Here is a 24,769-nt window from a genome sequence, read left to right as displayed (position 1 = left end):
AACCCCATAAATGACAAAGTCCTGAAACTTCACAGAAGCACAGCACTAACGTGAGGCAAAGCAGCCTTACTGAGTCACAAGGAGTGTGTATAGACCAGGATCTGGCAAAGTATAATCTGTGGGTTGGATCCAGCCTGCCATATCTTCTGATACGACCTGCCTATGATCCTCTGGGCCACCAATGTCCTGTGACCCAGTGGGACCTTTGGGCAGTCTCCCGGTCTGCTACAATCTGTACACTGCTCAAAGCAGCTGGCTGCAGCGCATGCCTTTAGGGGAGGTGTCTCTGTGCGCCGTCCCTGCCCCCAATATAATCCTTGCAGCTCCCATTGGATAGAAAGTGGCCAATAGGAACTGCCTGACCTGTCTTTGCAGCACATGCAGTGCACAAAACTCCTTCCCCCAAGGGGCATGCAGTTGAGAGAAGCACAGACACTTTGAAGCACAGAGAAGCCAGACACTTTGCAGGTGGGGAACTTGCCTGAGTGTCTTGCTGGGTTGCTAGCCAGGAGCCGCCTAGGGTAAGCACCTCCCAACCAGAGCCTGCAACTGGCACGCCCTTCCCACACCACCAGCTCCTTGCCCACGGTCACATCCCCATTCTGCCTCTGGTCACAAAACAAACTCTTTCTCCCCTTTTGCATGCCTGCCCCTGGTCACAACTCCCTCCCAGACCCTGCACCCCCTTCTACACTCCTCTCCAACATCAGAAACCTTTCCTGCTCCCAAACCACCTCCTGGACCCTGCACTCCCTCCTGCACCGCAATACCTCTGCCAGTTCACTCCTCCTCCCTCTTTCACACAAGCTTCTTCCTAAACCCTACACTTCCTCCATTAATATCATAGAACATCCCTTGACCACTTACCAAATTCTTGGAGTGGCCCTCATAACAAATTATTGCCCACCCTGGTATAGACCAGTATTTACTGCTCAGGAAACATCCCTGCACATCCTTCCCTACTACGTCAGTGTCATGTGGAGTTTAGAAATCCTGCAGGATATCTGCCTCCCTCTCTCTTTCCCTTAAAGGCCCTGTGGAGTTTAAAACACAAAATAAGGAAGTCAGATTTTACTAAGAGAAATAGGCAAATAGAATCTGGCACAATGTTCCTATCCTGATCTTCAATGCTGTGAAGCTCAGATTTGGATCTGATCAGATGCAAAATGTGGGAGTGTGCGGACATAGGGCTGTGATTCAAATCCATCACCAGAGATTAAAAAGTGCATTCCTTTCTGTCTGCAAGAACTGTCTTGGCCCCCAATTAAAAATAAATGACCTCCGCAATCCTACACCCCCACTATTTACAACTGCAGTTACACATTTCTTCTTTATCTTTGCTTTACTGTCCTGCATGGACTTGCACTGACCCTCACAATTTACCTTCAGCCCCCCCCACTTTTCTATGTCCACTTAAATCATAAACCCAATCCTTCCCTTTTTTCCCCCAATAATCAGACAAGCTGTCTTGTCTCTCAGTCCCATGGAAACTCTTTGCTAAAGTGTTGTCTTTCCCTTATCTGGAACAAATTTCTCCACAGATGGGCCATCTTTGCCCTTCCAAAGTCCAAGAATAATGCTTTTAAGTATCAGCAGACACAAAAAGATTCAGCTGTACCATTCCTGTGGGATTCCTATGAATTTAGACACATCTACTAAGATATCTATATCAGAGTCTGAATGGAGCTTTATTTTTATTATATCCTTGAGCAGTTGTTGAAATTTTCTGCCAGGATGTTCTTATCTTCTGGCACTCCCAAAAGAGGTCTCGAGAGTCACTGATGTTGTCTGAACAGCTCCTGTTGTCTGCCCTCTCTAAAGCCTAACCTATGTACAAAAAACCCCCCAACAAATGGTCTGGTAGCACTTTATAGACTAACAAAACATGTAGATGGTATCATGAGCTTTCGTGGGCACAGCCCATCTTCAGTGCCCACGAAAGCTCATGATACCAGCTACATATTTTGTTAGTCTATAAAGTGCTACCAGACCATTTGTTGGTTTTTTAGATAAATAGGTTGTTGTTTTTTTCTGTAACAGCCTAACTCAGCTACTCCCTGAAGCCCTATTTTATATAGGGCCATGTTCTGAAGTCCTTATTCACTCTAAATTCATCAAAACCAAGTGGAGTTTTGCCTGAGTAGAAGAGTAGAGCATGGCTCTACTGAGTAGGAGTTTTGCTTCAGTAGAGTACAGCATGGTCCTGGGATTTGGCTCCTACCGACCATTACCACTTGTTCTACTGATGATCAGGAAAGTGTGTGGAAGGAGTGCACTGATTATAGCCTCAATGCTTACTTATAACTATTCCTGATTTTATAGGATCGGATTTTCAACGGAGCCTCTTAGCTTGTGTCTAAATTTTGCACCCACAAATTTTAATTAGCATGCACACAAGCATCTGCATGTGCCCAATGAGATATTTAGAAATCTGACTGGGAATTAAAAAAAAATACACCAAAAAACAAATGGTCTGGTAGCACTTTATAGACTAACAAAACATGTAGATAGTATCATGAGCTTTCGTGGGCACAGCCCGTGTACAGACTAACTCGGCTACCCCCTGAAGCTTCTGGGAATTCAAAGTTCTGGTTGCTAGCTGCAAAGCATTAGGAATCAGCTAGCTCAGAAACAGCCTCTCTGAATTACTACTCCACACACTTTTGCCTGCAACGCTGAAGCTCATCTCTCCCAAGAAGGAACTTGAGGCAATGCATCCTAGACTGAGTCTCCTTGCTCCAGGAATTTCCTGTCAATAGTAATATGTTCTAAGTCCAATATTAGGAACATTTAAGATCCAACCCTGTATGGGGAAGAGTCAATGTGACTTTAAAGAGGGTTCATGGCACACTGCAGCACATAGGAGGCACTTACCGCCTTGCAGGAGGGGGCCCATATAGAGTGTTGTATAATACATCTCTTTGCCCAACATTTTTGCTAACGGCTTGTCAGAGCACCCTGGGCATTCAAACTCCTGCCTAGAATTTCTTCATCTCTGTTTTTTAAAAATGAGGTTCAGCTGGCTGCCTTGGGGTATTTGCTACCTATATTTGGGAAATTGCTCTTAAACTGAGTCATGTCTGGAGGACCCAGACACTATGGGGAAAATTAACTTGTAAATGTTTTTTGCTTTTAAAATAGTGAATGCACATTCCAAACCTGTTTTGAAAATACTGTCCATAAAATTTAAATCTCTCTTCCAAATGCATGTACAATAAATGAAGACTCGTGTAACCTGCTGTAATAGATCCTGCTACACTTATCTAGTGCTTCAACCACCTTCCTGTTAACTAGTTCTTTATGTTTATTACTGTTTCCGTGAAATAGTCCTGTCCAAGATTCTTATATAATCATAGTTTTAAAACTATAGTTTTAGATTATTTCCCAAGTTTGCAAGCTCTTTACCATGTGACGAATTTCCCTCTTCTAGCCTCTTTCTTAAGAACAAGTCCTGCAGGAACTTACTTTGACTTCAATGGAGGTCTTGCCTTAAAGGAGCATGCTTAATTTTGAAAGTTCCCATTAGAACCATTTGAAAACTTCTATTTTCCAATGAGAGAAATACTAGCTCCCTGAGAGTAACAGCTTTCAGGAACTTGAGATAAGAGTCATATAAGTAATAGCTCTGCAGACCAGTACTACACCTTAGCTCAAACAGTCTCCAGTCTTTGCCAAAGTAATTCTGTTTCAGCCTTGGGAGCCCCACTAACATTAAAGGGGATGTGGTCAAGTTATCTGTAGAAACCAGGAATTTTATGGTATTGGAAGCAGCTGATAGAGGGAAATAACAACATGTTGGTTCATGTTCATGAAGACACGGGAAGTAATTCTCAAGACACGAGAAGTCATTCTTCTGCTCCTCTCTGCACTGTTTAGGCTGCAGTTGGAGTACTGTGTCCAGTTCTGGGTGCCACATTTCAAGAAAGATGTGGAGAAACTGGAGAAGGTCCACAGACGAGCCACAAAAATGATTAAGATCTAGAAAACACGACCTATGAGGGAAGACTGAAAAAACTGGTCTTGTTTAGTTTAGAAAAGAGAAGATTGAGAGGGAACATGATGGCAGTTTTCAAATATCTAAAAGAGTGTTATAAGGAGGAGGGAGAAAAAATTTTCTCCTTGGCCTTTGAGGATAGGACAAGAAGCGATGGGCTTAAATTGCAGCAAGGAAGGTTTAGGTTGGACATCAGGAAAAAATTCCTGCCTGTCAGGGTGGTTAACACTGGAATAAATTGCCTAGGGGGGGTTGTGGAATCTCCATCACTGGACATATTTAAGAGCAGGTTATACAGACACCTGTCAAGGATGATCTAGACAGTTCTTGGTCCTGCTATAAAGGCAGAGGACTGGACTTGATGATCTCTCGAGGTCACTTCCAGTTCTAGTGTTCTATGATTCTCTCTCTTCACACCCTATATTCAAATAATGCTAGCAATTTTTCATCTCCATCATCTAACAGGAGGAGGGATGGGAGGGTCAACAGGACATCAGCTCTTCCCACAGAGTTAAGTATCCTTAACTCATACTCTGGCCCATGTGTACATGCAATTACATAAGGCTCTTCTATTACTTAACTATACAGGTATAATAGATATCTAATGATGCAACTGTTTACATATGTCTGAAATATAAATAAAAGTGTAGTTCCTTTATATTTCCTTTTACTGTGTTTGATAAATAATTTCAGCAATGAAGATATAATGATATAATGCCTCTGTTAAAGCACAGGTACAGGAGGACGAGGTTGAGTTTCCCTGATTATAATTCTTTGTAGTAACTCATGCGTCTGGTTTCCCATCTCTGGCCTTACAAGATATTTTTAATCCCACAAAAAGATATGATTAAAAATATCTTGTAAGGCCAGAGATGGGAAAACAGACGCATGAGTTACTACAAAGAATTATTTTCCAGGTGTCTGGTCACCCACGTGCCCAGGGTGTAACTGATCGCCATGTTGGGGTCCCGAGGGAATTTTCCCCCAGGTCAGGTTGGCAGAGACCCTTCTCTCTGAAGATCAGACTATATGAGAAAGGATGGACTGATCTGGGGTTTGAGTCTTGTCATTCACATTTTAGTATTGAATTTAGTGTTGGTGGAAAGCATGCTTAACACTGACAGATTTATAGATTGAAATCATCTGTCAGCAGAACAGGTACAGCATGGGCAGCAGCAAAGCAAACTTCCCCCACACTGCTCCCTGCCAATGTGTGTCACCCTTCATCTTGACCACATCCAGAGTCAAGGAAAGGAATTAATTCCACACGGCTTATTAAGTGCTTACTAGTTTCTGCAGTAAGGCTGCTTTTGTGGCTTTCTATTTGTGCTGTCAAAAATATCAGTATGACATTTCACATCTCATTAATGAATTTTTTTCATCTTTGTGAATAGGATAAGTCTATTTGTTTGAAAATAAGGATTTTTTTGTCATACTCATTTTCAGGCCTTTTCGCTTGCCTTTTGCTTTCCAAAAACATTACAAAGTAAACCCAACTCTTAGTTTTATCCAGTAGTCAGGTGTCTCAAAGTTAAAGGGCATTCTCCTTTACATCAAATTGTACAGTGCTTCTTCTTCCATCATCTCATACCTCTTTCTCTCTTCTCAAAGCATTGGGCCAGCTTTAGGAAAGCCTTTCAGTGTTGTTTATTGGTTCTATCACAACTGAGATCTCAAGAAGAGGCCTTAATGAACAAAGTCAGAAGGTGGAAGGAATGAATTGTTGTAGAAATGATTTGTATAGCAATGATCCCAACAATTTGGTTGCTTCCAAGACTGACCCCCAGGCAGGTTATTTAAGGATGTCTTATTTTTTACCTGATATTTTTATTGCTTTGTGCATATTTTCTTTTTATTGGCCTCTGCAAAGTTTAGCTGTCTTCTGAGTTCTTGGAAGCTGGCTGCTTCTTCCTACTCCTTCCTTTTGTACATTTTACAATATCTTAAAAACCACTCCAAAAGAGGTAAACTATATCACCTAGAAACTGATGAATGTGAGGCCTGACACAACCCAATGAAGGGATGATTGTAAAATTGCAATATATTGAAGATCTGATGTGTATTTCTGTCTTTTCAAAATCCAGTTCCAATTACTCATTTCCTTTTTTTTTTCTTTTTGAGGAGGGGGGTTATTGGTATCCTGGATAAAATGGAAAAGGTCAGGAAACCTGTGCGGACTCATCTTTGAGTTAATACAATAAAAATATACATACAGCAAAGGTGTTGGGCCTATTTGATTGTACTGGGCCCTGAGTCTTCCAGGTCCCCAACATGCATCTCACAAAGCATCATCCTGATCCTGTGCCCGAAGTTGCATCTCTGGGTCTGCCAGAGATTTGCATTCCCTAATTGCTCTCCTCCATTGTGGGTTGGGGTTGCAGCCAGAAGACAAGCCAGAATGAGGAGAAACAGAGTTACAGGAAGACAAGGAACCCCAGTTGTAGGGAGGGAGCTGGTGGGGAGTCCTGCACATATTACTTTACAGAAATTAGAGCCAGCCCTGCATATCTGACCTGTGTCACTTTCTCAGCTTTCTTAGGCTGACTGAATAATCATGATCTTATCACAGAAAACTTTCTGGAAAGTATTCTGAAGGAGACAAAAATAAATAAATAAAAGAGAGAGAAAGGGAAGCCTGAGGAGGCCTTGCTGATGACATTATGGAAATAACATGCAACAGGCTGAGAAAGCTGATCTAGTGTGTGGAACGGTGTTTCACCAGTTCCCAGCGACTTGTCAGTGCGTTGGTGTACTCACAATCAGATGACCCTGTGTGCACGGGCAGGTTTGTTGGTGACTGTGATGAGTGGGTGAGGGCTGGGCTCAGAGGCGGAACAGCTTCAAGGTTCAGGCAGGAAAGGCCTGGCTTGGCGCTGCATGCACCCGTCTGAGTAATCTCATTCTCCTCAGACGCCTTCTGGTTTTCAGCTGTCTTGGGTTTCTTCCTGAAAATAAACAAAGAGACTTTTGAAGGGACTAACTGCATATTTTGGAAAAGGCATCTTTAGAATCTCTTAAAGATAACTTGCTTTTTTTCCCCTCTCCTTAAAGCAGGGTAGCAGGGAGGATTCTCCTCCACGCCTCTTGTTTGGAAACAAACTGCTCCTTGTTTTCACTCTGATGCAGTGGCCCTGAGATCACACTAAAGTATATAGGCCACGTGAGAAGCTCCCCATTCTGTTCCTACTGACTATATATGTTAGAAGCTGTCCGAGTACTTTACACAGTCTGAGCTCCATGTGACAAATATTGATCAAGGCTTTATCACTGTGAATTGAAAATTATACAGACATATAACAAATTTATCTGGAAAACAAAGAAACACTTGATGTTTCCAGTTCAAGAAGTGTGAAAGTGAAGCTGGTATGTTCAGAAGAAGATTATGGGAGCATGGGGCAAGGATGGTGAAAGGGATTGATTCAGAAAGGCAAAGGTCATCTATACAGGTGAAGCAATAGGACTTAGAGCCTTATAAAATCAGCAATAGCCACGCTGTGGGATGGCTTCCTTTACTGCTCTTAAAAGAAGAGCCCTTACCTACTAAATCTAATATTTGTACTTTAGTGCACTCTAAGGCACTTTGAAAATATTGAGACTAAAGCTTCAAAAATACCATGTGAGGTGAAGAAGCATTATTATACTCATTTTACAGGTGGGAAAACTGAGGCATGAAGAGGAGACTAAAGCTTCAAGAATACCATGTGAGGTGAAGAAGCATTATTATACTCATTTTACAGGTGGGAAAACTGAGGCATGAAGAGGAGAAGTGACTTTCTTAAGGGCATACAGCAAGTTTGTCACAGAAAGGAAAAAAAGCCCAGATCTCTGTGCTTTAAGTCCTAGAAAAATGCTACCTCCTCTTTACAGACTTAAGTTACAGCTGGAGCTCTAAATGGAAGTTTAATTCACAAAATCATTATCCTGGAGAAGCAATAACCTGCAACTGTTGGCCAACAAAGTGGCTGCCCTAGTGTATGTCTAAATGCATCCAGGTGCAGTGCTAATAGAAGTAGTGAGCAGAAAGTTGCTGGGGTGGGAAGTAAACACGACAGTCCACAAACTACCTGCCATAATGGCAGGACGTGTCACGTACAGCTGTTCATAGGTATAACCCAATGAAACTGGATTTCAAATGCTTTTTTATTTGGCCTAGAATGATGCGAACTTCAAACACAAATAACTGTTGAAGAAAGAAACCGTCCTACAACGTTTTCTCTACAATGGTTATGCATTAGTTTTCAGCCCTTAATTTGTGTAACAGAAGCTCTGCAGGTTCTCCTATTGTTTTATCCAGTTTCCCCACTTCACAGCAAGGAGAGAGAGCACTAGACTACAAACAGAGCACCAAACTAACCATTGCCATAATTCCTGAAATGGCTGGAATGGATGCTAAGTCAGAAGCCTGTTTCCCTGGTAAATGCAAATAAATAACACAACCAGATTCCTCCTATATTCTACTCCACCAAAATCCCCACTTCATGTGTCCTGAAAAGACACAAGTTCATTAAGACAGCAAAATCCTACCTTTGAGAAACAGTCCTGCTGCTTGCCTATCCTTAAAAAACAAACAGATTTTACAAAACCTTTTCTAGAGTCCAAGCACCAGAAATGAAAAAAAGAATAAAAGACAAGGAAGAGACATACACACAAGAAGGAAAGAGCATCTATCACGCAACAGAGAGCAAAGCCACTTTGCCATTAATCAAGAACATTGTCTCCAGTTATATAAAAGAATTATATAAGCGTGGCATTTCTGAGGGCATAGCATGTGGAAGCTCTTGTTAAACCTCGGTGTCTGCCAGTTCTAGCTGGTCACCCTCAGAGGGCAGCAGAGCACTGCCTGGCTTCAGGCTATTCTGCAGTGAGACAAAACCTCCCTAGAATCTTCCTCCTGATCACCATGCCAGAGGGTAGTCTGCCAAGCTCTCTTTAAAAAAAAAAAAAAAAAAAGGCTTTGCCGTAAGTGTTAAAATTATACACTCCAATGAAGTGTCTCCTCAGCCAGAAAATGAAGGCTCAACTAAAAAGTTAAATAGGTCCGCCCTCCCCCACTACTCCCTCCCCCAACAAAACCCAACTGAGCACCCAGACACAAAGTAACACAATAGAGAAAAAAAAGGGGGGAAGGAAAATGCGAAAAAGAAGAAGAAATAAAGGAAAGGCAAATGCTACATAAACACAAAGCAAAACTGGGTGCATGCACATACGCACAGAGGCATGCTGAATCTGGGCCAAGAACCACGGGTTTCCTCATGTTCGGGGTCAGTTGTCAAAACTACGTGGCTGCAGCCATCTGTCTTATGCTGGTCAGTTCTTATTGGACTTCCCAAATTGGATGAAAAGCACAAAAACATTTTGGCCTTCCTGCTGCTCAAGTTTCTGATTCCAGAGGCTGCTTCAGGGTTTCAGATACAAGTTTTTAGGTGACTCGAGGCTGACTTACACTTGCTGTTAACCCCAGTGGTGCTGACAGCTATAGTGTGCTTTATGTTGGGGGAGCTGCCCTTCCCAAAATCAGTACAGTGGAGAACCATATTCCCATACACTGTATGGAAGGGAACATGTATTAAAAATACATTGAAAATATAATGGGCTAAATTCTGAACTCACACCAGAGTAAAACGGAAGTAACTCTGTTAGCTTCAGTTGAGCTACTTACATTTTTTATTGGAATAACAGGCTAGAACTGTATCACTGCAAACTGCATGAAAATCAGCCAGTTTTGAAATATTGTAAGTGTACTTCAGAGAAAAGCCTGAAAAAGAAATTGAGCATATCAGCCCCCCAGATCTCAGCATGCTTGAAGAAATCTGGATTCCAGTTCTGCTGCTAAAATCTACCTCCAGCCAGAGCCAATTGCCACATGGCAATATATTTTAGAAACGTGAGTAAGGAAAGTACATGAGAACACTTCAAACAACCACACAGACTAACTCTTGTTGCATTTCCTATGGCCAGTAGAGAAATATCCACCAAAGCTCTCATCCTCAGTAGCTTCCTCCCTCCGCACATGTGTACATCCCCACCCCTTTTTGCAGCACTATTAAGTTGTGAAGCTTTCAGGCAATGCAAGTTCTTGTTCAGCCAACAGTGGATCTAGGACCAGAGTGGTTGGAGAGGCTGGACATATGCAGACATCCTTGTCCTTGGTAACATATTTACAATATATTATAAGGGTTAGTCTTCACTGAAAGTCAAGTAACTCTAGTGTGGCTACTAACTCATGTCCCATCATCACACACAAACCCTGCGCTTGAGCTGGGTGACACTTTTCACTTGAGTTAGCTGACCTGTGATAGAGCATAGGCAACCCCTCTTATTAGCACAATTTGCCAGCTGACACCACTAGCACTTTGTGCTGCTAATCCAGCCATTGTGTGAAGTTCTAGGATCAGTCTGCAGTGTGGTTGCTCTCAACATGGACTAGGCTAACTTGAGAGGAGTTAATTCAAGTGTAGATAACGTAAGTTAACTCTACAATGAAGAGAGAGCCTGAGTCAATGTTGCTAAATAATTACAACTTCTCTGGCGCCATAAGCACCCAGAATCATGTACAGAGGCAGCTGGGCTGCGCAATGGCCTTTCCAGCTCTCCTCCCCATCTCATCGCGTGCTGACTCCAAGCCCCTCTCCCTGCATTGGGCCATGCTCCCAACCCCCACCACCTGCTGGACCACAGATGTTGCCGGACCAGAGAGTCCCAGTTTATAGAGGTGCAACCTGTAGTAATAGGCCCCTGCATACTATAACAGCCAGCTATTTACTGCTAGTTACTAGAGTTACTCAGTTTCATAAGGCCCCAGATGTTCATGGTATCAGGTTTGATTCCCATGGAAGACCATGCTCTTTCTTTGTATGTGGTCATGGTGTATTATATTAGCTCATTCATTTATTATATTAGTCATTCAAGCGGAGTATGAAAACACTCAAGGCACCATTATCATTTTTACCCCTCAAAATAAACAAAAACAGTGGACCATGAGGAAAAGGGGGACAGACAATGGGGAAAAGGACACTATGAGAGATGGCCCTGATGTATAGAATCCTAGAAGTTAGATACAACTTATTTATCTTAGTCAGTGCAGGATTGTATCTTAGTATTTATTTAGTATGGTTTCATCCAGTATTGTTTTAAATGGCCCTTGTAGCGAGGCTTTAACACGATTCTTTTGGAAGATTCGTCCTCAGCAAGATACATCTCTTAGGAAGTGTTTCATGATATTTACCACTTAAAATACTTCCCCTTCTTTCTTCGCTATATACTCTTCATATATCCACAGAGTGGTATAAGTCCACACCATGCATTAGTCATCGTTTAACCAAACTGCACTTATTTAATAGATCCTTCAAACTTTTCTTGTAAACCGATTCCTCCAGCCTCTGAGCCCTCCAAAGTGACAATATCTTTTTGGTAACTAAGTATCTCCTCCTCCCCCTTTTATGTATATAAGCACTGCAGTATTCTGTCATAAAGGTGTAGAAAACTGACATCTCACAATAATGCAGCTACAACATGATTTTAGGAACAGAATGTAAAGCAGCACGAATTTTTGTTTGTTTTAAAAGCAGATCAGATCAGAACTGATCGGGTGTGGCGCACAGCTTGAGAAAAAGAGGCCTATCTCCTTGCTTCAGAATGTCTCTGAAACCCAAAATTGCACTTATTTTTCTTGCTACGACATTACAATTCAACTCATACACAATTTGCTGTCCAGCAATCCTCCTCAGTCTCTTTCAAACATTATGTCTCCCCAGGTTTCTCCCTCACAACAATTATCTGTGTTCAGGATTAATTTCCCCCAGATGTATTAACATGTCACAACAAGCCAACCTCTCAGTCTGGTCTCTTTTAAAGATAGGCAATGTAGTTTGCTCAGCAGCTCGCATTTCTCCCATGTCAGCTAGCAAACATTTGAGGGCCCTTTTGAAACAGACATCGGCCAATGTCCCAGTTCTGAAAATGGACCCAAATGCTCTATGTCTGAGGTTCTCCGCTTTTAGAAGCATGCCAAGCCAATTTAAATTGATGCAGGTTATTAAAAAGATTCAATTTCTCTTGGTTACTCTTTAGTCAGGTGTGATCTGGGATTAGTGGATGAGACAGGGCAACTGAGTGGTTTTTTTAAGAGTTTCTAGTTACTTTCTCAAGCCCCATCTCAGAGCACAGATCAAAGAGCTAATCTGAGCAAAGGATAGGTGAGCCCAAAGGCAATATGCACAGAGCCCTTTAGATCAACATCTATTAGCACAGGGAGGCTCTGCGTTGGTAAAGGTGGTGGCTGAACTCTCCAGCCTCTAAAAAAGGAAATTGTTCATGGTCAGGCATGGGGCCCTATGGCTGCAGAGAAAATACAGAGAAGGTGCCTGTCACATTGTTTAGAGGAAAGCTTTTCAGTGATAAAAACAAAGCTGAATTATTTACTGGTCAAATTATGACTGCCCTGTGTCAATACACTGGGAAAGACAGGTGACAAAAAGGTTAGAATAAGCTCTGCCTTCCCTAATGCATCTGTAAAGGAGGCAGTCACAATGAGGCCATTTGCATTCCCTGAGTACAAGAGGTCAAGCAGATATGGCATGTAACTGTGGATTTTGTGTGTGGGGGGGAGGGGGAGAGAGAGACACACAATTTAAAGGTTCTGGTGATATTCAGCGGGGTTCAGGATAGGGCACGTACTAAGGATGTTAACTTTTTTTGTGTAAACGTGTAACCGCTTGAAATTTTAGCACTGGGATCCAACCGAGCAGGATAAAGCTATAATGGGAGGCACAAAAACCTGTCCATGAAAGCAGGAAGCTACAGTTAATTTCACCAGAGAAGGTTTTTTGCTTAAAAAAACAAAACCAAGCCAAACCTTATATTAAGGAGAACAGAGATCTGACCATTACATTTTAAAACTGGAAGATTACACAATCTAAGGCAGAGAGTAAGAGATCATTTCAGAACACCGTGAAACTACAAAAGACAGAAAACCCACTGAGAACGTCAGTGAGAAGCATGGGGATTCAACCAAGCTTCTGCAAAACTTCAGTGACAGAGAGACCCAACTTGAAAAGTACAGAGCTACAAGAACAACTGAGACTTTACAAAAGCAGTTCAAAACTTTAACGAGTTGCAGGGAAATCAAACTGCAACAAGAAGGAATATACATTGATTGCATCAAACTAGTAACTCTACAAAAGACAAAGAAATCTGCTAAAAATATAGGGCAAAATGCCACAGAGACATCAAGACTTGAATTTAAAATAATAGTCAGGGATATCCTAGTAGAGTAAGGCACAGCTAAAGGATGTAAGGAGGTCAAAGCTCTGCTGAACTATACTTACCAACTTTTTACTGATTTTTTACACCCACTTATTTCCCAGGTAAATGCGTAAAGTCAAATTTAACTTTTGTTGACCAGCAGTGGCCAGGTGTTAAAGGTTTTGGGGTGGGGGTTTTGTTTGTTTTCTGTTTCCTTTTTTGCTGAATCAAGAAGTTTTTCATAGGACATAAAATTTACTTACAGTGGTTTCCAAATGGTGTCACTCTTCTGGTAAATCACTCCAAGCTTTGGCCCTAGTGCAGATGTTCATTGGGGCAGGGGACAGAGAGAGGCTGTGTCTGTACTGCAAAGAAACAAAAGGAAAAGAGACGGGGGAATTGTTAATTATTTATCAAGAGTGAGAGTATTTGCTGCAAAGTTAATCAGTATTCTCCACGTCTATATGACAGAGTGAAACCTAACAGGGCTAAATTCTGTCCCGTGTTCCATCTGGGAAAACCCAGCTATAAATGAGGATAGATTCTGATCCCTTGTCTCCATGGCCCAACTATCCACCTATTTTGGGTAGGTAAGATAGGGAGAATCAAGCAGCAGACTGTCACACAATAGAATTCCTTCCTGGTCTTGCAGGTTTACTGATATGATTGCAGGTGCGCTGATCAACAGCAGGAGCCTTAGTGCAGAAGAGGCACCAAAGTTTTTCCTGTCATGTAACCTAACCCTGCTCAGAGCAGAAGACAGGAAGAATTGGCTCTAAGCTAAAATAGAGTTGAAGGGAGGAAAAAGACCTACCATGCTCCCCCCTACTTTCTTTGTATAAAAAAAAACAGCAGGTAAATAAAAGTGTATCCATCCAAAGGCAGAAACTCCACCTACTCACTCATTTGGACACCAGTGGGTATTACTTTAGTGACCCAAAATTAATTATAAAAACACCCCAAACCGAAACCAAGGATATGATTTATTCTTAGTCATTAAGCTACCATCAAACCCCAAGTAGCAATTTTATGCCTGAAATATCTTCTCTGGAGGCCATGTCCTGCTCTGAGAAAGGGGTAAACTCAATGGTTTAATTCAGAATGGGCCCAAAGAAAAACTCAGATCTAACCATTCAACAGTTAAACTTGACTTTTACAAATGACCCTTGCTTTTATAAGTGGCCAAACCACATCATTGCATCTGAACTCTACTAAAACACTAGGATTTTTAAAATCTTTTGTGATTGAACCCATCACTAGAGTAACAGGGCTGCGGGGGATGGAAACATATCTGAAACCAGCATCCAGATGATGAGCTAAATCATGAAGACATGCAAGTATCCCCATGGATATCAGTGTCTCCAATCCTGCCCATGCTGAAGCCAATGTGGCTACTCATAGGAACACTGGATTTTCAGTACAATCAATGAAGAAAAATGAATATTTGCTTCATCAACAAAATCAAACAAAGCCACAGGTGAATAAAAATGATACAGAGTGTCATTGTTATTTTACAGGTAATTAACATTACTGAGCAGGTCTGAATGCATGCTAGGAAACGCATCACAATAATATTCAAAACCACTAATCAATATAGCAGACAGACTGGAATGAGTGCCTACCAACACAATTAAGCATTTTCTCAGTGCATTTTAGATGACACTATAATAATGCATTTCACAAAGTATACTTTCAGGAACAGTTTAATGTACATGTTTTGTAATAACGATGGTTAATGGCAAGCTGGATCTGTGTAAATAGACAGACTATGCACTACTTGGCAGTTACACTTCACAGGGGCGCAAGCACACGTTTTCTCCAAGGTTCCAGTTTGTGTTGGCACATCCCCATCCCTAAAGTTTGTTTTGAATCTCATATTTAAGCAAATTTGAAAACTCAATACAAAACTTATTCAGAACCGCCAAGTTTCACCTGTGTTTGGAGTGGAACCATGAGGGAGCTCCTGATTTGCTTGAAAGGTTCACAAACCACAATGACAAATGTGAAGGGTTGAATTTCAAGAATATAATGATGCCCAATATGTGCACAGTTTTAGATTTCATTGCTAACATTCAGCACCAGTTTTCCTTTCAGACCTTCTCCCTGCTTATCTTGTTTTCCACTCAGCCCTTATCTGCCTTACTACTAATTTCAATCTTATTTCATCCATGTCATTCTTTCATTCTGCTTCTCTTCCCATCTTTATTCTGGAGTCTTTACAGAGGATCCAATCCTACAGGCTATCTGCATGTTTAACACCCAAAGAAGTTTTTGAGCCAGTAAGACCAAAGGATCAGCTCCCCTCCCCCGTCATCCTTAGAATCATAGAGCTGGAAGAGACCTTAGGAGGTCATCAAGTCCAGCCCCCTGCCCAAGGCAGGACCAATCCCAACTAAATCATCCCAACCAGGGCTTTGTCAAGCTGAGACTTAAAAACCTCTAGGGATGGTGTGACGGCGCGTTGGGGTCCCCCGTCTCCTGCACCCCGGAATGGCACAAACAGACTGCACCAGCCGGTGGAATAGAGGAAGTTTATTGCCTCTTCAGGATACAGCACAGCACAGATGTAATCTGGTCACAGAGCTGGGCTAGGATGCCTCAGGCCCCCTTGAGATGGGGGGAGACTGGGCCCCTAAACTCCAGCCCCGTTCCCTAGGCTGTCTCCTCCATGCTCCCAGACAGCCAGCAACCAACTAACTCTCTTCCAGCCCTGCTCCCCAGCCAGGCAGCATTCCACCTTCCTTTGTTCCTCTCCATGGGGGGTGTCAGGCAATACTGGTTTGCATAGTGACTCATCCTGTTTTGCTGGGTCGTGGGCAACCAGTGGGGGTTACCCCAGAGCCAGCAGCATAGTAACCAGCCAGGTACCCCCACTACGTCACAGATGGAGAGTCCACCACCTCCCTAGGTAACCCACTTCAGTCAGACAAAATAACTACTGACTTGGAGTTTCACACAAACCAAGACTATTGGAGGACAGAGTTAGCCATATGTGTTTTGTTAACACCTCTTTCTTTCTGTGCCATTTGTTGTGCCTCTGGTATTTGGGACCCTAATCTAGTTGATCCTTGGTTGTGGTGTGACTAGCACTCACTTTGTGGTTCATAACCAAGTATGGCAGAAAGAAAGGATGTTGGGAATGGGCTGTTCACAATCACATATGGGAATCAGATATTGAATTCCCACTGAAAGTCTCGGTTAGATTCTTTTAAAACTCCACTCTGGATGAAGAGCGTGAAGAAAGTGGTAAGTTCCAGAACACTAAGACAGCTTCATTGTTCCTTTTTTCAACACTTCTTGTAAGGCCTGCTGAATAGTGTGGCTGTTTTCATTTAAAATTAAAAACATATTGTACTGGTATACATGACAGCCCATTACAAAAATCAATTAAACTAAAGGTTGACTGGCCCATGAGAGGACACAATGGGAAAATCAGCATTCAGAAATACTAGGAAAGAGTCTCGAGCCAGATGGGGAGGCCAATAGGTGACATAGACTTTAGAGCATCAGAACATTAGTTCAAAAAATATCCATCACAAATGACAGTAAGAAAGCAGGGGACTGGGAATCAGGATTCCTAGGATCAATTTGTGATTCTGCCACTGACTCACTGTGGGCACATCTACACAGCAGAGCTAATGCCGACATAAACTACACAACTTGAGCTACACCAATTGAGTACTTTAAGTTGAACTAGCTTATTTCAGCATTTGGTGCTGTCTACAGAGCAGGAAGTCCAAGAAAGAGCACTCTTCCTCTGATTTCCCTTACTCCCCATGAAATGAGGGTTACAGGAGTCAGAGTAAGAGGTCCTCCAGCTCAACATTATTTTGACATTATGTGTAAACAAACTCTGGGAGAGCTCAGGAAACTCACAGAGTCCCTCTGCACCTTGGTTCCTCCTGCTATAAAACAAGAATATTAGCTTCTACTCTACAGGGCTGTTGTGAGGCATAATTTAGATTTTGGAGACACTGAATTTCTTGCATGAATGCACTATGGAAGTACAAAGTACTGGTTAAAACTTTTCCATTCATGTTATTAACTTGAGTATAATATATCTATCTATCTATCTATCTATCTATCTATCTATCTATCTATCTATCTATCTATCTATCTATATTTACATGCATTCCAACCTGCCTAACTCTTATTTAGTATTTTAGAGGGAGAAAGACACATTAATTGTTTCATTATTTTTATTACAGAATGTCCATTTTATGATAGTAGTGAGGTAATTCAGATAGTGATTTAAGAGGGGCACTTTCTGTGTTGGCTTCAGTGAAGTTGCAAGGGGCATAAAATCAGTACAAAACGTGGTCCTTTATAATAGCGCTGATCATTAATGGCTCCCTTACCATAACTCCACATGCCGATGTTCTGATCTTCCTCCTTCCCCTTCTATAATTTGTGTCTTCACCCTTATTTGTAATCTGCCATATATGAACTGTTTGCTAATCAGCACCACTGATCAAAAATGGTCTGTCACAGCCTATCATCTGAATTTCACATAAGCAGGTGGTGTTTCTATTCTGTTCCCAATAAAAAACACACTATAGGTTGTACCTCCCTTAACCGGGACTCCTTGATCTGGTATTTAGGGGGCACTGGCAACTCAGCTAGGAGCCCAGTGTCAGTGAAGGGGAGGAGGAATGGGTAGCATGGCAGGGAGTTCTGGCCAAAGCGGCTGCCAAGGAGCTCCAGCCCTGGCCATGAAGCTCCAGCCCCAGCCCCAGCCCCATTCTGGGAGCTCCACCCCAACTCCAGCTACAGACAGGGAGCTCTGGCCTCAGCCCCGCTGCACAGCTCCAGCCCCAGCCACGGAGATGGGTGGCTGCAGAGCTCTGCCCCAGCTGTGGAGCTCTGGCCATGGCACTCCAGCCCCAGCGGCAGCGGGGTTGGCAGCACCTGAGGGACTGGGACAGCAATGAGGGCAGGCTGGCGCTCTAACCCAGTGGCAGCATGGGCCAGGAGGGGAGGAACCTCTTCTGGTCCAGCAAATCCCCTCGTTTGGGATCAGTCAGGTACTGAGGGTACTGGACCAGAGAGGTCCAATCTGAAGCAATATAATTAGGATGTATCCACTTTCTTGCGGTTTCCTTTCATGTGATCTTAAATAACAGCAAACAGAAGTTTCCTGCCAGTGCCTGGACCTGAACTTGGCTGATTCAAGGGGTTGTTTCTTGCAGGGTGTGGGGGTTTCAGGGTGCGATCACCCCCTCTTGCCCAAAGAGGGGGGGTCAGCGAACCCTCGTGCCCCCCTTCTTGTGCCTAGTTGGCCTCGGGGCCCATAACGGGGAACTCCCGGTAATGGGTGCGATCACCCCCTCCCAGGAGGAAGGGGGAGGTCAGCGAACCCGGCGACAGTCACCCGTCTATGCGGGGTGGGGCAGCCGGCCCCTGGTTCAGCGTTTCCCCTTGCGGGGTCGTGACTTACAACGGCTCTCCGCTCAAGCCGCGGGGAGTGGTACACTCCCTTCAGGGAGGGAGGGGGACCCGGTCCCGCCCTCTCTCCGGGTCCCAGCCCGGGGCCCTAGGCGCCGGGGCTTGCTAATGCCCCGACGCGGTGGACGAGGGAGCTAATCCCTCCGAAACTCGTCCACCCAAGGTCGCCAAAAGCGCACTGCCCCGGACTCCTTCCTCCCCCCGGGCGGCGCCCGCCAATCGGGCCCGCCGCATTCACACCTACCCTGGTTCGGGGTCTCGCGGTGTCTCACTTCCCGACGTAGCCTTGGGGGATCGCTCTGTGGCGCTGTTCCGCCTCCGTGTGTCCCGCTCCTGTTGGGCGCGACGTGGTGGGGTACGCCCCCCGTCTGCTGATGGGCTGAGGGACCGCCAGGGGCAGTGGCTGTCCCGAAGACCCCGGGCCCAGCGCCGGTCTGGCAGCTGCGGGGTATGCCGCCCGGGCTCCGTCCTGCCTCCGGCTCGGCTCCTGTGCTCCTGCCGGGAGCCTGCCCCCTTCTCCGCCGGCGGCCAGCCCTTTTGAGCTGGCCCGCCGTATCCGCCGCTTCCTGGGGCCCCGCCCCTTCCGGGCACGCCGGCGTGCAGCGTCCCGCCGCCCAGCTGATACGCCCCCCCCACCCAGGGACGCGGGGAAGGAGTCGGCATGGCGCAGCCGGCGCAGGCGCGGGGGGAGTTCCCCCGCCCGCCGCCGCCGCCCGCTCGAGCTGGGGGAACGCCGGAGAGCTGGTTCCCCGGCGTCAGTCTCCTGGGGACCGGGGTTCTGGCCGCCCCGACCAGTGACAAGCTGTCACACAGGGCCTCTCACTTTCGGTCCCTATCTCTAGTTCCTTTTATTTTAGACACCCTCCAGTTCCTTTTCTACTTCCTATTTGGAGTTAATGAGACTCACAAGATCTAGATGTCATGGTCAATCAGGAAAATAGTCAGGAATAATTCTAGGTGTCCTTTACTGTTCTTTTGTAATGGGATGAAATGCACCTTGACTAATATGTACTGCAGACTGCTAGCATGCTAGGTAGGTACTAGCAGAGCCATGGAGAAGCCGGACTCTCCTCCTAGCAGTCAGCTTTTTGCACCAAGGAAGGAGAGGAAGATAGAAAAGTGTGTGTGTGTGTGTGTGTGTGTGTGTATGTATACACGTACACTACTCCACACAGTGCACACATACAACAGTGAGCAGAACTTGTCCCTCAGAAAATGTGAGATCTCAGGAGCACAGGACACCATGTAAGAAGGTCAGAGTGTGGTTTGTTTATAGCAGGTAGAACTTTAATAAATACCACCACTGAAGGGTGGTGCCTTGCCTTTTCCCTACCTTGCTAGGAGCACTGCATATCTATTTCAGACAATATTTCCTCTATGGATTAGATATTTGCAGATAAACCATTTGAATGAGATGCACTGGGATGCTAGTCTGGTTCAGGCCAGTTTCCCATAAATACATCTTTGCAAAAGTACTGGAGAGAAATACTTTCCCTCAAATCCCAAGGGTTTCTATTGAAATCTGGAATAGCAATTCATGTTTATAGTAAAAAGCTACATCATGTTCCCAGTATTTGTCATACAAAATCTCTTTACTTATCTATATCTGTTTCTCTCTCTCTCTCTCTAGTCTCCCCTCTTCCCCCCGCCTTTTTATCTGACACTAACATTTCACCACATTTACGCAGCAATTCTTTGCTTATGATGGAATTTGGCACTTTAAAAAAGAATACATTTCCAGACCCCGTTATAATATATTGAATTGTCAGTTCCTGGAGAACTAGAAGACCTAAGAAGAGGATTTATCAAGGGGTTCTTGTGCATTTTTGTGCTCCTCTGGCACTGATTGGATTGCCTCTTAAGTAGCATTCACAGTCAGTATTGGGTCGTCTTTTCCCCTTTGCAATGAGTATTCCCAGTTCACAGTCTCTTCTATCACAGAGCAGGGGTCTAAAGAACAAGTACCTTCTTGCCAAAATCCCATGGAGTAGAGTGATCCCTCCTGCTGCAATGTGCTGCTTGTCATTGTGTCAACCCAAACACCAGTGCCCTAACACTGTGATAGAGGGCACTGGAGAGGCTGTCTTGCACTTGAGATATAAAACAGAAGACCCAACTACTTGTTATTAACAAAGATTTCATCAAATCCAAATTTAGGCAACAGGCATAGGTAAGAAACACTCCCTCTCTTTCACACACAAACATGGTATGGTTCATATAGAATTGATATGATTTCCTTTTCTAAATTTTTAAAATATCTTATTCACATTTTGAAATTATAAATTAGATATTAAATAAATCACATCTAATTTTGTCTATCAACATTTTGCTAAAGTACCTGTCATTACTGTATTTGAGTGGTTCACAAAATTACAAAGTATAATCATTTCCTATTGCCTGATAAAAGTCAGACCTGAGTGAGACTAATATTTGAGGCAAGATTCTAGTTTTACTTACAGTGATGGAAATAAGGAAGAACTCTCCAGTTGTGAATGGAGTTACACCTGCATTAGTCCTCTGGGGTATGGTCTGTTTGGCTGCACAGTTATTTTGGAATAAACTATTCTGGAATAGTTATTCTGAAATAGCTTATTTCAAAATAGCACGTCTACACTGCACAGAAGCCTCAAAATTAGTCTGTAGCAGGCTTCCCTAATGTAGACGTGCTATCTCAATTTACAGCCCCAGGAGGAATAACTTAGAATGGCCCTGATGAGGGGCTATTTTGAAATAGCAGAAATGGAGCATCAACACGCGCCTTATTTCAAAATAGCTATTCTTCATAGAATGAGGCTTATAGAAGTTGGAATAAGCTGTCTGTTATTTTGAAATTATTTCAAAATAATGGAATTGGTGAGTAGACACTCACATTGTTATTTCGGAATAATGACCGTTATTTCAAAATAACGTTGCTGTGTAGACGCACCCTTTCATACTTCCATTAGTAAAGTACTGAGCACAATGGAGCCCCAATCCTGACAAGAATTTTGGGTGCTGTCCTAAAATATATATATTTACTACAGGTGGTCCCCAACTTGCGACACGATTGGTTCCTGGAGAAGCGTCGCAAGTCAGGGGCATCGTAACTCGAACCCTCATTTAGGATAGGCACCATGAGCCATCATAAATGCGGGCCAAAGACATAAGTCAGGGGTTTTTGGCCCCTTCCACACTTACAAAAATGGTTGTAAGTGTGGGGGGGAGGGGTTGTAACTTGGGCAGTCGGAAATCAGGTGTTTCCTGGTACTTCTACCAGTAAAACCTGTGTGAGCGTGGAGAGTCCCACAAATGTATGTGCCGAGAACCAACACTAAGTCACAGTCTTGTACTTAATTACAGGTTTCAATGAATCACATGTATAAGATAGGAATTCAAAAAGGTCACAGATGGAGAAAGAACTAAAGAAGAGAAAAAGCAGCTCTTCAGATGTTTTTGAAGCCATAAACAGCAGTGGTCACTGAAGATGGCCAGTGCAGGGTGAGGGCAGTTGCTGTATCCCCGAGAAAGGCATCTGGCCAAAGTGACATTGTCTTGCAATTGCAGTCAGCAGAGAATAAAGGTGACTCCATTCCCTGAAAACATGACTATGACTGAAAGATGAGTTGCCATCACTGCATCCACTAGAGACCAAGAAAATGACAGTGAATTAACATTGCAACAGTAATGTATCCATCCCATCCCCTGCTTTGGCTAGTTATGACAGATGAGCTTCATGAACATTTCATTGCCAAGGAACCCTGTCAAAATATTGGTGATTTCTCCAAATCTGTTCAGCATCACAGAGATGTCAAACGAAGTCTGAAAGGACATTTTTGAGGCAGAACAAAACAATTCAAGCATCAGAGAGAATGGCTGGTCTAGTCTTCACAAACCGGTTCAATTGATTGCTGTGTTTGCAAACTTCTCAGCACATCCCCCAAACAAAAGGCTCAGAGCTCTGTAGGGGTCAACAAAAGGAAGAATTCCTCAAAGAGGAAAAGAGCTCCATTTCTCATTTATAAGGGGACTGCAGATTGATAATCAATTTTCACATGCCTATGTTCACTGACTGTACAACGTAACAATAAGTAGATTTTGGATGATGACTATCTCCTGGCAACTGTCCTGGAGAGAACAGTCAGAAGTACAACTTCAGAAGTGTAGTAAAATTTGGTCCTTTTTGATGGTGACAAAATCCTTGGTTCTCACCCTTTCAAGTTATTTGCACCCTGGGTTCCTCCCTTTCTAGCTAAGGAAAAGAAACTACCTGTTAATTGATCCACTCCTAAGGTTCACCTTTACAGGAGATATGCTGCAATGTAAGTCACAATCATTCCTAGTGAGGTTCCACTGATGTCCATAGAGTTATATCAGGTATGTATTTGTCTTTCCAGACCAACTTGTCACAGAGTTACAGAGAACAAAAAGAAGCACATGAAAAATCTGGATTCATCATGCATCATCTACTCATTTGTTTCTAACACACCGAACACCAAAAAAAATAAAAAAATAAAACTGGGAAATGCAAGAATTAAAAATATCTCAGCCTCATGTAAGTAAAATTCTTCTCCTCTCAGCAAGATTTTATCAGATGGCTTTATCTGGAGGGCATAACTTGCCAGCTGATATGAGAGTATGATGATCTATACTACAGCATGGACCTCTCTGGTCCAGCACCCTCAGGACCAACTAGAGGGATTTTGCCAGACCAGGAGAGGTCATTTTTGTACACCTGTCACCAGTCACTGGCCTCCCAGCAGGCTCCCCACCTCCTGCTGGCCCAGCTACCCCACTGCCCTGATGACCCGCTGGGCAGCCTGTTGCTGGGGCTCCTGGTAGCTGCATGCACTATGGCTCTATGAGCAGCTCCACGCATCACACGCTGGGGCTCCCTGGGTAGCTGCATGTGTGCCACACGCCAGGGCTCCCAATCCTGCTGGGCGTCCCCGCTGCCACATGTTGGGCAGCCCTGCCATCAACTCCCTGAGGGCAGTCCACTGGCCTGCTGGCCCCGCAGGGATCCTTACTTTTGGCCCTCCATTGGGACTCTCTGGTCCTGCAACATCGATGCCAGATCATGGATATTGCTGGACAGGGGAATCCTGGTTGAGAGAGTTTCAAACTGTATTCTGATCATCAATGTTATAAAACTTTGACAAAGTATGCACAAAGTGTACCTTGTGATAGATCATTTGAAAATTCATAATCTGATGAACATTCCTGTCCTGGTAAAATATATGTATCAACATTGTGTATAAAGTTATGTTTCTACCGCTTCAACATGCTCCAAATTTAAGAAAAGCAGGCCCAAACCAATTTCTCTGGAACAAAAAGAACATCCAGCCAGGTGTTAAAGATCTATCACCTGCTTAAGCAGCCATTCTACAACTACTGGAAGGTGTAAACAAGAAATTCATATTTCATCACAGGGATGGCCAACCCTGCCATCCACAAGACTTCTTGTTGTTTGCAACCCACCTGGAGGTAATGCTCAAAGAGGGGCAGGTCGTATGAGAGAGAGAGAGAGAGAGAGAGAGAGACAGTGGCCTCCATTTTTTCCTCCTCCATCTCTGCTCATGACATCGACTCTCAAAAAACTGAACTAATGGAGGAGCCAAGGCTGAAAGGAGACACAGCCTATGAAATTTACTACAATATATGATGAGACAAAACCTTTTGCTTTTAATTCATTTAGCTTGTTGAAGTTAGGTAAGTTATCTTGAGTTTTATTTTTTATTTTTCTTTTGCAACCAATCCTAACTTTTATGCATCATCTTTTAAAATCTGTCTTTCTATAGTTAATAAACATATCTTATTGTTTGGTCTTAACCACTGTGTTTGGTTTAGAGCAAGGTATTCATAGCCAAACATTCTTCAGCGAGAATGTCTCCCCGCTCCTGAAATTCTCACCATGCTAAAAATGCTACATTTCACATGCTGTTACCTCCCAGCAGTATTCCCAATTCTCCTGCAAGTCAACAGTGTTGAGTCAGTAATCAACCCAATGAAAGGATTAGGCAAAAGAATCAGCAACATCCGTCTCCAGAGGTCTATACTGCTCTTCCTGTATACATGATGCTTTCTGATTCAAATTACACAACTGAATGC

General features: G+C 43.6%; 1 protein-coding gene across 35 annotated transcripts in view; it reads right to left on the bottom strand.

The window, feature by feature from the left end:
* Window positions 1-24,769, bottom strand: part of ZBTB20 (zinc finger and BTB domain containing 20) — a 715,034-nt gene that overhangs the window by 40,425 nt on the left and 649,840 nt on the right. For 30 of the 35 annotated variants that reach the window (XM_075906071.2, XM_075906010.2, XM_075906161.2 and 27 more), the window contains 3 exons: window positions 13,501-13,602; window positions 9,654-9,749; window positions 6,752-6,939 (listed from right to left, as the gene is read on the bottom strand). In XM_075906071.2, the coding sequence (XP_075762186.1) occupies window positions 6,752-6,939; window positions 9,654-9,655 (190 nt within the window). In that variant the 5' untranslated portion in view covers window positions 9,656-9,749; window positions 13,501-13,602. Of the gene's footprint in view, window positions 1-6,751; window positions 6,940-9,653; window positions 9,750-13,499; window positions 13,603-24,769 lie in introns of those variants that run through there. The other 5 variants (XM_075906257.2, XM_075906265.2, XM_075906273.2 and 2 more) reach the window with 3 other exon arrangements.

Source organism: Pelodiscus sinensis, chromosome 1, assembly GCF_052426305.1.
Source record: "Pelodiscus sinensis isolate ZL-2025 chromosome 1, ASM5242630v1, whole genome shotgun sequence".
Lineage (NCBI taxonomy): Eukaryota > Metazoa > Chordata > Testudines > Trionychidae > Pelodiscus > Pelodiscus sinensis.
This window is presented reverse-complemented; position numbering and strand designations above follow the sequence as displayed.